General features: G+C 41.7%; 1 protein-coding gene across 4 annotated transcripts in view; it reads left to right on the top strand.

Moving 5' to 3' along the window:
• Positions 1 to 13,198, top strand: part of UNC13D (unc-13 homolog D) — a 697,875-nt gene that overhangs the window by 212,084 nt on the left and 472,593 nt on the right. For all 4 annotated transcript variants that reach the window (XM_085616967.1, XM_085616965.1, XM_085616968.1 and 1 more), the window contains exons 9-10: positions 3,710 to 3,778; positions 5,772 to 5,841. In XM_085616967.1, coding sequence (XP_085473093.1) covers positions 3,710 to 3,778; positions 5,772 to 5,841 — 139 coding nt within the window. The remainder of the gene's footprint in view (positions 1 to 3,709; positions 3,779 to 5,771; positions 5,842 to 13,198) is intronic.

The raw sequence follows: 13,198 nt of genomic DNA on the forward strand, positions 1-13,198 counted from the left end.
CTCCTGTCTACTAGTTGAGATGCACTCATCGCCATGCAAATGCAGCCCATAATCACTAATCAATTTAGAAGTCACGATATTTGCTAAAGTCAATGCCACTTGACTTCTGCCATTTGATGTCTCTTCTGATTCTACTTAGCTAGACTGAGTTCATCCATGTTCAGTCAGTGGCATTCAACCTTACCTGTGAACTTGAATCCACTCTCCCAGTAGCAAAAGTAACACTGGATTAAAAAAAATCCCCATTCTTATAGCACATTTATTTCAAATGTTACAAAAGACTGGAGTATTGAACTATTACCTCTCTCTCGTAAAATCCCCATCCTCCACTAGCTAAAATATTCTCTAGGAGATTAATTTTGGTCCCAGGTCTTTACAAAGAGGAACATGTCAAGTGTTTCCCCTATTTTTAGGTGTTCCCTGAGACAGAGCATGCGCTTTGGCTTGCAAGACATTTTGTTTACTTACTGGAGGCTTAGAGACTGCCCATTGCTTACTATTGGTTGGCTTCATTGTCACTCTCATTTCCTTGCTTCTCTTTGCTCGGTGCATGCCAGCTTTACTTCCTCTTTAGGTGTTTGCCCCTCCCGTGGGGCATGGCCAAAGTACTGCTTCCTTGCCCAGTGTGTTTTCACTGGTGCCACTTTTGCAGGTACTTTTTTTCTTTTACACTCACCCACCCCACCAGCATTGTTGTTGCTTGCCCCGTTGTTGCTTACCCCATCTCTCCCGCCCCTGTGATGTTGCTTACTCCATCCCTCATGCCTCCCTGCCGCTTTGTTGCTTATCCCGTCCCTCCCATCACCATCCTGCTTTATTGCTCGCCCCTGTCCCTTCTACTTTGCTTCCTGCCCTGGTCCCTCCAGCCCCCTACCGCTTTGTTGCTTCCTCTGTACTTCCTGCCCCCTCCCAGTTTGTTGCTTGCCCCACCCCTCTGACATCCGTCCCGCTTTGTTGCTTGCACTGGCCCTCCCAACCCGTCTTACATCCTTGCTTTTCTGTGTTGCTTCCCCCGAACCCTTCCCATATTGTTTCTTCCTCCATCCCAACTGCCCCTCCTGCACCATTGTTGCTAGAAACATCTCCCTCCCACGTTGTTGCTTAGCCCTTCCTGTCTAGCCAGAAACTTTCAGCCATACTGCACAGTATCCATGCTGCAGTACAACATGACTATAAGGCATGACAAAGCCGAGAGTTCTTGCATTGGCATGCCAATTCCAATTTTGCATTAGTGTTTGAGATACTAACACTTTTTGTCAGCCTAATGACTGTAGACAGTGTAGGTGTGGAGCCCTGTAAATTGTTGCTTTTCATCATTTGAAGATATTTAATATGTATCAAAGAAAATTAAGTCAGTCTTGAGCCCATTGTTTACAATTTTGATCTCCTGTTTGGATTTGGGATTATTTGCTCTATTTTGAAGATGCTAAATAACAGTCTCTCATTGAACCTTAAGATGATGTCCTAAATCCATTAGGTAGTTTTCTTTAACTTTGGTGGTGTGGCCGCAGAAAAGTTTGAAAGCTGATTAAAAGCTGGATTACATTTTTCACTTTAATCAATTAGTCAATCTTCTTGAAATAATTTATTTTAACACAATTTTTAGACTTTTTGAGGATGTCTAGCTGTGCTTTCTTTGCAGCTGAGATCTCTTCTGCACACGTTGAGAAAGCATTCTGTGTTACAGTGCGGTTCTGGTGTTTACTTGCAGTAGCACTTGCCTTGCTGTCCCAATTCCCTTCTGTCTGGTATGAATCATTAGATGTTGTAGAACCTCAGTTCATGTTGTTCAGGGCAATTGCATATTCTCATAGTTATCACCTTGCAAAAGTGTAATATTGTCCCACTTCTCTGAATAAAATCCTTCAAATGATGGACCCTGATACTTCCAGTTGCATGTGACTGATTGCTGCATATGGAATAATCTAGAATTCAGAGTGATCTTTAATATTATCGATTGCTCTTTTACACCTTGTTTTTTTTGCACAAAATAATAAAACTATTATAATTCATATTTGTATAAGAGTTATCATTTTAGTGTGCAGGTTGTTCACAGTGGCACGACAATTTCAGACATTGCAACTCCTAGGGTGGGTTTTTGGCTGACAACGAACATGTTGATGCTTGGTTGCTATCCGTCGCCATCTGCATCCACGTGGCTACTTTTTAGCAATACATAATGTCCTATGTTTGCTTTAGGAGTTCTGTTTAGGCTCTGGAAACAGTGCTACTTAACCTTTTGAACTCCGTGGACACCCACTTGATCATTACTGGAGCCCGGGGACCCCCACTGAATCATTATCGGAATTAGGGGACCCCCACTGTGTCATTACGGGAAGCCAAGGACCCGGACAATAATTTTCAATGATATGAACTGCAATACAATATACAAAAAATACAGACACAAGCATTCACCAAACAAATACACAAATTTTGAAATGTGTTACTTAATTCAAAAACAAGTTTAAAAAAAACAATCAGAAGGTTGGAGTCTGTCTAAATCTAATTGAGGCCTTTCAGTGTCCGCACTATATTTTGTTTGATCCACTGGCACTGCTCCTACGAATCAATGTGAGGATGCCTATTTTTTAGCTACCAATTTCATATTCCTTCACATTTACAGAACGTTAAAACTGTCAAGATTACATTTCGCTTCAATATTTATATGCAGTATAGTAATCTACTATTATATATTTTTCTAATCAGTCGCCGACCCCCTTAGTAGGCTTCGTGGACCCTTAGAGGTCCCCGGGCCACAGGTTAAGATCCACTGCCCTAGACCTTTTGCCCCTGTGTGAGGTTTAAAATGTGTTATTGTTTAAATAGTAGCTGAAGATGTTTATGGGCAGACCTTGGGCTCAACTTTCAGCTGTGGTGCTTTGGGCCTAACCTATCACTTGAAACTACTTTGAAAGTTGCTGCATATCCGGAACCCGTATTATCCTTTTGGACATTTTCAAAAGCTTATTTAGACAATATATCTATAAGAGGTATTTATTTCTGATATGGTATTTCAGACATGCAATCCTATCTGCTATCATATCAGACAGCCAACAATTGTCAGTATGTGGGGCTGTAGCATCTCACCTTTTCAAGCTTTTTCATACTCAATTAGGGACAGTATTTTATCCCTGAATTACTGTTCCTTTCATAGATTTTCTTCTTTATATCAAATGCTTGACTGACTACTTTTTTTAAATGCCGGTTTCTAGTAATGTTTGATGAACACATCCTGAATGTGAGGTGGTGGAGCCAAATACTCTATCCTCAGACACTAACACAACCACTGAAATTGGTGACCTGTAGTGAAAGCAGGTGCTTCACCCACCAGGAACTCTGCAAATGCTTCCAAAATAATCTCTACATCATGTGTCACTTTGAAGATCCTGATTTTCTACCATAAACAGATTCTAGTAGGAAACTCCATAAGGGGAATGATAGGGCAATAGGGGCACAGGTGAGGGTTCTGTTGATGGGTCCTAACTACAAAGTGGTGTGGAGAATCATAGAACCTCTGCTCTTATTTGAAGCATTTGTAGTTGTTCTGAATTCACACTTCTGAGCATACTGGCACATATGAGATCTCGACAGGCTATTTTCTTGCTACCATCCTGCCTTCTCTCATAACTGCACCTTTGCCCTGTGATGTTCTTGATGCTTTTCTTGCAGCTTATCTCTAACTTTGTCTCTTTACCTTTTCTCTCTGCAGGGATTCTGATGATGTTGAGTCCGTCCGACAGAAGCTTGGTGATGTTACTGATCTGCATGGCCTCACGAGGTGCGCATCATTGTTAACACAATAGCACACTTTGAACTTTAAACCAGGCATCCATACTGCTCTATTCATGCAATGGTGTGAGCATTAGGCAATCTATGTATTAAGTGAGCACACTTGCCTCATGTTATAATACATAAATCTGCTTATGGTATCTGTTTCTTGGTTTTGGACACCAATTTATCCCAATCTTACCGGTGGAAACAGTGCAACATGTACTGACTCTGGCATAGGCACACATTTCGTTCATCTCCACAAATTGTGGCACTAGCACACATTTTCGTAAATTGTGAAACACAACACTCATATATTGTGCTTTGTGAAGACAGTAGACATACACATGGACGTTGATTCACAAAATGTAGTGACATGAGGCACTCTTGGACCAATTTTGACCTCATTAGTTTAACTAATGTTCTATGCTTACACCCTCAACATCTTCCGATTTATTGATATGTGATCAGTGCAAGGCCTATTAAACTATAGAACATGAATGGGGCTTGCTTTAAGAGCCTTGTCTTCCTTTTGTTATTGTCACTACCTACAAGGCCACTGACCGGATGGTATGCAAGACCAGTGCCTTGGGTGCCATACGGTAATCCATGAGGATCTACCTTTACTACCACTGGCTATGCATATTTTTAAGTGTACCAACATACTTCAGTTAGGTATGGGGGAACATAGAGCAACTTTCATGCAGTAGTAACTTTGAAAATGTGATAATTATTAACAAATATATGGTGGTAAATAGCATCACCTGATACCATGAGTTTTCACAGCAGGAACATGTGCAATCCTGAGTGATATGCCACATTACCAAATTTAGGATTTTAGATGCCTTATAATTCCTCACCCTCAAGTTAAGAGTCTGCCTTCACAGTCGCGTATAAAGAGGTCTGTGGTGCTAGCATCAAATGAATTGGCAGTGCCAGCGGGGGCAAAAAGTGCTGCCTTTGTCAGCTGCCTAGGTAAAAATATGGGCTCTGGCTCCTGCATATTTTTCAATGTAAGCACTGCTTCAGAGTATCAGTAGAAGGTCCAGAAGAAGTTATGGAAATGAAATTCTCTAGAACTTGCAGAATGAAGGCTTCTTTGGTCAACGTCCTTGGTTGTCACTTGTATGAATTTAATTGAGACAGATAGTGAGAAAACATGACTTCATTTATGGTGTATGTCACACATAGGGAATCGTGCACCAGAGTGAACTTGTTTAAGCTCCATAAGTAATGCATAAAACATATATAAGTTATTTCCTGATCTCCAATAACTGGCTTATGCACAAACAGGCTTAAGAGAGGTCTTAAGTGACGGAGCAAGCAGGATTCTGAATATCGTCTTCTAATACCATGATAGTAGTCACTACTATTAAAGAAATCATGACATGTTTACATTTCTCCCTACTTTACATATACAAATTGTAATACTTTATTTGGTGTTGACATCGGCTGCAGAATAAATAAAAATATTAGACCTAAATAAAGTGTACCTCAGCCGGTGGCTTGCAATCCCAGTTTCTTCTAATGATTCAGACTGATGTTCCATTCCATGGACTAAAGGCCGTGTGCCAAAAAACCCTTCCATAACTTCCAGAAAGCTATGCTTTCTGAAGGGCCACAGTGGTACACCAACTAGTACCTTAAAGTCATCTCAGCATTATATCACTTTAATCTTATACATGGTAGATGTTCTCTATAAAGTAAAATAAAGCAGAGCACTAGGCTTTTTAAACCAGTTATCTACGTGCTTTACCCTTACATGTTTTTGATGAACAATTATCAGTATGACTCATTATGATATGATTTTGCATATGTTAAAAACCAAACTTGCCTGATTGGTTTTTCTGCAAACACTTTGTTGTATGGTCTGCCAGCAGTATGTCTTGCACCATAGGGATAGTATGGTTGAGGAAAGTATGCAGTGCAGTTGCCTCCATATTTAGGGTGCTGTGTGACTGTCTTTTTCTCCCTTATGCCCATTTTCATCTTTTCATCCCCAGGATCTTCAAAGAAGTTAGAAAAGACAGAGGACAAGATGATTTTCTTGGGAACATTGTTGTCCGGCTGCAGGTGAGTGAGGGCCTTGGCCGATGTGACACTATAGTATTCCATCTTTAATGATGGGCCACTTTAGATGGCCGTTCTAGAAAGTATCCTGCTTGGGATCTCTCTTGCATCTGGCTTGCATATATCCCAAACCTCTGTTTTGGAATGGATTTGTCCCAGTGTACTTCTTTAAAGTTGAATTGACTTGTAAGCCCCCGTTTGCCATTGAGAGTTTTAAGTGTCCTAATTGGCTTATGTTATACAGTAGGACAGTTTTTACGCATCAAACACATATGGAATTTCAGATACTTTGCTCTGTACTTGTTCAAATTATATGTTTTTGGTATAGGAGAACAGTTTGGCTCAGAATGTGATTTTAATCCATTCCTTAAACTGAGATAGTTCCCCAACAAATCTCACATCAATGGGCAACGAGTTTGTTTCCGTGGTACATTGTCCTGTTTCAGTGCTTTCTTCCAGTCGTCAGAAGCTATGTGTCTCATTGGGACAGCTTGATGTAAATGATTGCCATGTCAATAAAACTATCGATTTAACTGAGATCTAGCCGCAGATTCCTTACCTTTGAATTCTCTCCAGGTGCCAGACTGGATCTGGAATTTTTTTACAGCAGTACCTTTGCACATCGGTAGAGGGTACCATGCGACTCCATAGCGACATCGACCACCCGATGTGGCATCGAGGGAGTCGAGGGAGTCCATGTATGCCCTCGCCTGATGCGCTGACGTCTGTTTCTTCTTTTCCACGCTTTCAATGCAGAGCTCGTAAGCGGTTCCTCACACCATTTTTCGGCCTGTTTCTACATTTTTGTTGACAGTGTGCCTTCTTTTTTCCTGTATGTATGTGTAGAGAACAAGGGTACCCCAGTAGTAAGACCGGGGGTAATATATGTAGTTGAAGAGACAGCGGTCTGGGGGAGGCCACTAAGGTCCTCGGGTAGCCAGGGCTACTATTATTTAAGGTATAGCCTTCGTCTAGGTTAGTAGTGGAAAGGGAGTCTGGGCAGGACTGGAGAAACAATGTATGAAGGGACACAAGGTTGTATGAATGACATCATATTTATTAACATCATAAACAGAGTATCATCCACTTTTTAGAGGAACTAGTCCTGGTGCTCACACAAAAAGGTGAAAGTGCGTGAAGTGATAAGTGCTGGTGACTTAAAATTACATCGCATTGACAACACTGTACAAAATCCCGAAAGTATTAAGTTATGTTAAAGGAGTTTCGGCTGTGAAAGTCTTTTTGTGTGACACACATGCCGATTCTGTATTGCAGCGTTTTAGGGACAGTCTGGGTGGAACAGAATCTTAAACCTGTTCTTTCTATGCCGCCTGACTCCCTAACACCCCATATAACAGGGTAATACGAGGGATGTCCTGCTTTCTGCAGATGTTATTATTATTTCTTTAAGCTGTCAATAACGGTTTTTAGTTCCTGCTATCTGGAATGTATTTGCTTTTTGGCCCCACGTGGTTTACCACATCGGATGCTACTGGATTTTCTTCTTCTTCTATTCTGAAGATAGTCTTCATAACAAAGTAATTATTTTATGTATGGTATTTTGCTCGCATTGTGTGGGTGCACTATTGTCTGTTCCCTGTTCCATGTGGGCCATCTTCTGTTTGCCTTATAGGCATTCCTAAGTATGCTTATGGTAGTTTAGTATCCCCTATAGGGGATTTCCAATTATGAACCTCTGGGGAGATGGTGCATATAGCTTTCCGCTGCCACTAGTGCTCCTTTTTTCAGGTGCACTTCTCCTCAACCATCCTTCACTCCATACAGCATTACTCCTACTCGATCTGTTGGGAAGTAATATAACAGTGGGATGGGTGTTATAGTCCATAGCCTGTGGTATATTGTCCATCCCTGGCCTAGGCAGTGTTCCCACATGGACTGTTCCTTTATCACTGAATTTGGCACTTCTTTATTTTGCTGCTCTCTCTCTGCTTTGAAAAGATGGACTCATGTCTCTGTTCTCTCAGGCTTCCCTGTTGTGCCGTCTTGTCCATATTTCTGCTGTGGGTCGGTCATGCACAAGTGCCAGTTCTCTTGTACCCCCACCCTCTTTGTATTTTGACTGATTCCTTCCTGGACGGGGATATTTTTTACTTATCGTTTAAAGGGAATGCCTTGTGCCTTTGTTGCCATTGGCAACACTTCTGCAAGAGCTCAGATACCTACCACGGCATTTAGTTGTCTCACTGGTCTTTCTTAAGACCTCGTCATCTGCCCTTTTTCTGTGTTTGTGGCGCAAGGGGCGTCCTTGCTCCGTTCAGATGCAATGTTACTGATGGGTCCTTTCACTCCCCCACAGGGCGTGATAGTGTTTCTAACCCTCAGAAGTGTTATAATTAACCTTAACCTTATTTTTCGAATTCCTTCTTCTTGGAGGATTATTTCCCCCTCATTCTGTCATTCAGTCTCTTTTGAACATGTAGGGGCCCTCTTTTTTCCACTCCATATACATTGGTATAATGAAGGCTTTTCTGTGCTTATATTTATACCTTTCTATAATTTCTCTGTGCCTATCTCCTGTAGAGACATTCATTCCTGGCATCAACACTTATTGTTCATGTTTGCACTGCAACTCATTCTGTTGGTTCAGCTTTTCTTAACTGGTGCCTTGTTTTTGGCTTACACCACCCCACACCCCTATTTTTGTGGGGGGGTTTGTCCCTGGACGGCTATGCATTATATCTTTTATTAGATGCTTCAGCCAGGTCTTTCTCTGTCTGATATCTCTCCCTTTCGGATGGTGAGGCTGGATACCTGTTCTAGGCCTTCTGTGTGTTGGCCTTTGTTTCAACTTCTTCTTCTTAAAGATCTAGTCTGTGGTTTTGTTTTCTCTATTCTAGCTAGGTTTTTTCACACCTGGTGTTTTCTTCATGATTTTATATCAAATGCCTGATTGTAGCCATGTAAGTCAGTTGCATTATTTTTTATTTTGGGCTGCCAACATTTCTTGGAGAGTGTGATGTTCTTCACATTCTCCAGCCTCCTATTCAGTTCTATCAGCAGATTGTTGGGCTTCACCCTCGTAAATGGTTCTGACATCATCGTAGTGACGGCTTCTGTCTGCGATGGATATATGTGTGTGTGTGTATATGTGTGTGTATATATATATATATATATATATATATATATATATATATCTATACTTCCTTCCGCAAGTTTCATATATGCTTACTTTTCTTTTTCTCCTATATGAGTTGTACATTGTTGCTGTTTCTGTGGTGTTACCGCTTTTCTTGGCAGTTTTTTCTCAGGACAACCAATACTGTTTTTTTTGTATTCGACATATGTCTGTTCCAAGATTGTTCAGTGCTTTCTCCATCATGGATGGTTTCTTAGATGCCTTCTCATGTGTCTCCACGGAGCAGGTTTTGCTGCTTCACGTTTCTAAAGCAAGGGGCTTTGGCTCAGTGGCATCGTCTATGGGATCTGGTTCCTCAAGTCAAGGCGGAATATAGACCTCATCTTTGGAGTGCGCTGTATTATGTTTCTGTTGAATGTTTTCTTCAGACACATTTTTTGTTCCTCTGCCATGGGAATCACTGTTTCCATGCTTTCAATATCTTTATGACTTAAGTTGCCTGTGGTCCTTATCACTGTTCTTAGGGTGAAGCGTATGTATTTGCCCGCCTAAATTCCTAAGAGTGTCCAGTTTCTTCTGTCTTATTATAGACTGGCTATTACTATTCAGGGATTTTTAGCAAGATCAGTTCACAGACTCTCTGCTGGGGATGATTTTGCTATGGTATTTAATTCAAAGGTAAGGAATCTGCGACCAGATGTCTCTATCAGATGAATAAGTTACTTACCTTCAGTAATGCAGTATCTGGTAGTGACAGGATCTAGCCAAAGATTCCTTACCAACCCTCCCATCCTCTCTGTTTTGTGAACTGGTTACTCATTTTACCTAAAAGATCCCTTTCTTGGCATTGTGATGCCTTTCGTTATGACTTCATACTTGTTTGCTACAAAGATTTCTCTTTTTTGGTACACTGTTTTCAATGGCAGTTTCTATAAGTGGCTCTGCATTTTTAGCACGGAAAATGGTCACAAAAGAAACTGACATCAGCGCTTCAGGAGAGGGGTTATATGGACTCTGTCAATGTCACATCTGGTGGTCGACTTCACTTCGGGGTCACACAGCGCTATCGACTGACTCGCAGAGGTACTGCTGTAAAAATAAATCCTAATCCATTCTGGCGCCTGAGGAGAATTCAAAGATAAGGAATCTGCAGCTAAATGCTATCTCCACCAGATAAGGTGTTATCGAAGGTAACTAACTTATTTATTAATGTGGTGTGTTCTGCAGTAAAACACTGAAAATAAATATGTAGATAACAAACGGGAAATGGCATCTATTTATGAATGAGATACTTAGTCTACATTAACAGTAGTATTCGATGCATAATAACTTTGACCCTGTTTGATAAATGTTCATACATGAAACTTTCCAAGGGAACTATAGATGCATGTAAAATTTATCTTGTAACATGTTTTGCAAATTGTTCAGAAAGGTTAGTGATACATTTGGTGTGTGCATCATTTTCCTGAAGATTTCTCACGTTAAGAAATCATCCTATCTGTCAGACAGATTTCTTCCTTAACTGTAACCATTCAGCTTGCACAATTGTGCCTGCCATAAACAGGGTTTGTGAATCACTATGTAAAGTAAGAAAAAACGTTTACTAGGGTGTCAAAACAGTCATACAAAGTACTGGAAAATGTGCTAAAGCCACAAACAAACAAGGCATGGCTTTAGCTATTCCCTATGTCTAATTCAAGTTGGATACTACTGAGCAATTGGTTCTCTTGGCCATTATGTAAGCCCAGTGGGTGTATGGATTAAGGGACACAAAGTGACCAAAAGCTCATGGACAGTGCCCACTGGGCACAGCCATAGCATTATAGCAGTCACTACTCTCAGAAAATCCTGACGTGGGTACTTTTCTCCCCACCTTACAAAAACCTATTAAAATTTTTTTAGTTGTCATAATAAATGTTGACATTTTTTGTAGTGTATACCCTCTTACCATTCAGCGTACCGGCCTTGTCCTATCTACATTGGGAGTAATCAAAGTAGGGACAGCATGAGGTTTATCCAACAGGCGCTAAGTTCATGACTGTGTCTGGCAAAGAAGGGGATGGGGTTAAGTACAGCTGCAGGCACAATGGTGATGGATAATGGGCACATGACATGAACTTTGGCCGTGCTCAGAACCCATTGTTTGTTGTTTATGGGACAGTACCTGGTAAGGTACTTCAGCTAAGGCATGGACAAAACAGTGCTTTATCTCATGGATCTGGATTTCTTTACAGGCTGGGTGCAGTCAAGAAAATATAAATGTCCTGGGCACCAAAAAAAGTCAGTGGGCTCCCACAGACAACACCATTAGCTGGCTGTGGGAAACTGGAATTTATGGTTAGGGTCCAAATGTGTCTTTATTGTGAGATATGTCTGGAACCGCAAGGGCTAGAGAGATGCTCTCAACGGTTTCAGGTTTAGAGTGCCTAACTTTAGCTCTCAGGCCCCCCAGTCCTAGCCTAATGGGATTACTGATTAAATTCCTTGGATCCATAGCAGCAATAAAATCTTGATGTTCCATGTTGCGCTCTTAAAATAAATGAATCAGTCCATCAAGTAACATGAGCTACAGAGTTGTTTTTTAGTATGCAGCATTTCAGGGACAGAGCTTCTATCCTCAGATTGGAAATTACAGCTCCCACTTCTTCCAGCACACAATCCTAGTGTGGCACCAGGCCATAACCTATTCCCAGCCTTTGAGGGAGTACAACAAAAGCAGATTCCCATCCCTGTTAAACGTCCCACAGTAGGGCCGACTGGGGAACCAAAAGCAGCCCTAGCAATGATGCTTAAACCAGTCCTGCTCACTTTGTTTCCTTGCGCAATCTTTCTTTCCATCCATCCATCCTCTCTCGCTTCTTCTCTCCTCTCTCTCTTCTCACTCTCTGATCGCTTTCTCTCTAGTCCCCCTCCCTCCCCCCCACCATTCCCTCTCTTACTTCTCTCTTGAAACCTCAGGGAGCTGGTGACTGTGACAGAAGTACCAGGAATGACTCTGGGGTTTTCAGAACTGCCCTCCAGGGGCTCCAGCCCTTCAGGCAAATGACGGTGGAATAAAATGGCCGTCTTTCCCTATCCCTCAAGGTCTACTTAAAATCACAACGAAGTACAATTCACATAGCCCAGAGAGTTCGCATTTATCACACTTTGAGGGCACTGAAAGGACAAATTGCAATTCTTGCTTTGCCCTCTTCTTCCTAGGCTTTTCTTATAGACAATTATATATTAATCTATTAGAAATCTTACAAGGCTCTTTATTGATTGGGCCAACATAGCACCAGTCAGTTTCTCTAGTTGGCTAGAACAGCACATAGTGAAAGTATAAGGTATCGGGTACAGTGAGAAGAACTGATTTTGCAGTGAAAGCTGAAAAGGTTCTCAACTAGCATGCAGATAGCTACAGGTTCAGGATGGGCAAGTGTTGCATGCTTTGAGGATGAAGACCAACTTCAGCAAACCCACTATCTGGTGCAGAGCCACACACAGTCTTATATTAGTACGAGTCACCCTGCACATAGTACATAGGTCTCACACACTTAACATGCATGTATCCTATACAGTAGGGACGGCACGGCCCCCAGTTATGGCCAGTCCGTGCTGATATTCCACGGGAGAGACTGGTAGGCTCTACCCCTTCCAGGAGAACAGGTCAGAAGTCTTGCCCCTCTTTGACTCAGTCATCTTCCACTGACTGCCAGTAATTCCACTGAATCATATGAGGGGGAACTTAATCACATCAATATAGGCCAGGTACACTGTGGGTGTAGCCTGGGCCCTGCTGTTGAACGTCTAGCAATAGCATGAAGCACCTACAGGGCGCTGACAGATTGTCTAGCCCATTGGCAGAAAACAGAAGGAAGCCCAAGAAAAACTAACAAGGCAATATGACACAGCTTTTCCAAGCCATGGTAGGACATATGTTCCTATAGTGTAATTTCAAAAGATATTTTATAATGATAACTTGTTTGTAGCATGTGCTGCTGTAGATGATATGCTCTGCATACTCCTCTTATCTAGTGTTGGGCACCGGCTTTTGCAAGTTGATTTTCTTTGAAGAAGTCTGCTGCCTTGAGTTATGTCATGACTCCTCTCTAATCCCACAGTGCACCAGGACAAACACTTCATCTCAGATTTGTTTTTTCCACCATCTGGTTCAGATGTTTCAACTGTCAGCAAGTTCACCATTCCTTTGGTTCCAGCCAAAGTGTATGCTAATCCATAGGTGGGAGAATCATCAGCAGCCTTGCTGTTTTGCTTTCGAAA

The sequence above is a fragment of the Triturus cristatus genome, chromosome 7, assembly GCF_964204655.1.
Source record: "Triturus cristatus chromosome 7, aTriCri1.1, whole genome shotgun sequence".
Taxonomy (NCBI): domain Eukaryota; kingdom Metazoa; phylum Chordata; class Amphibia; order Caudata; family Salamandridae; genus Triturus; species Triturus cristatus.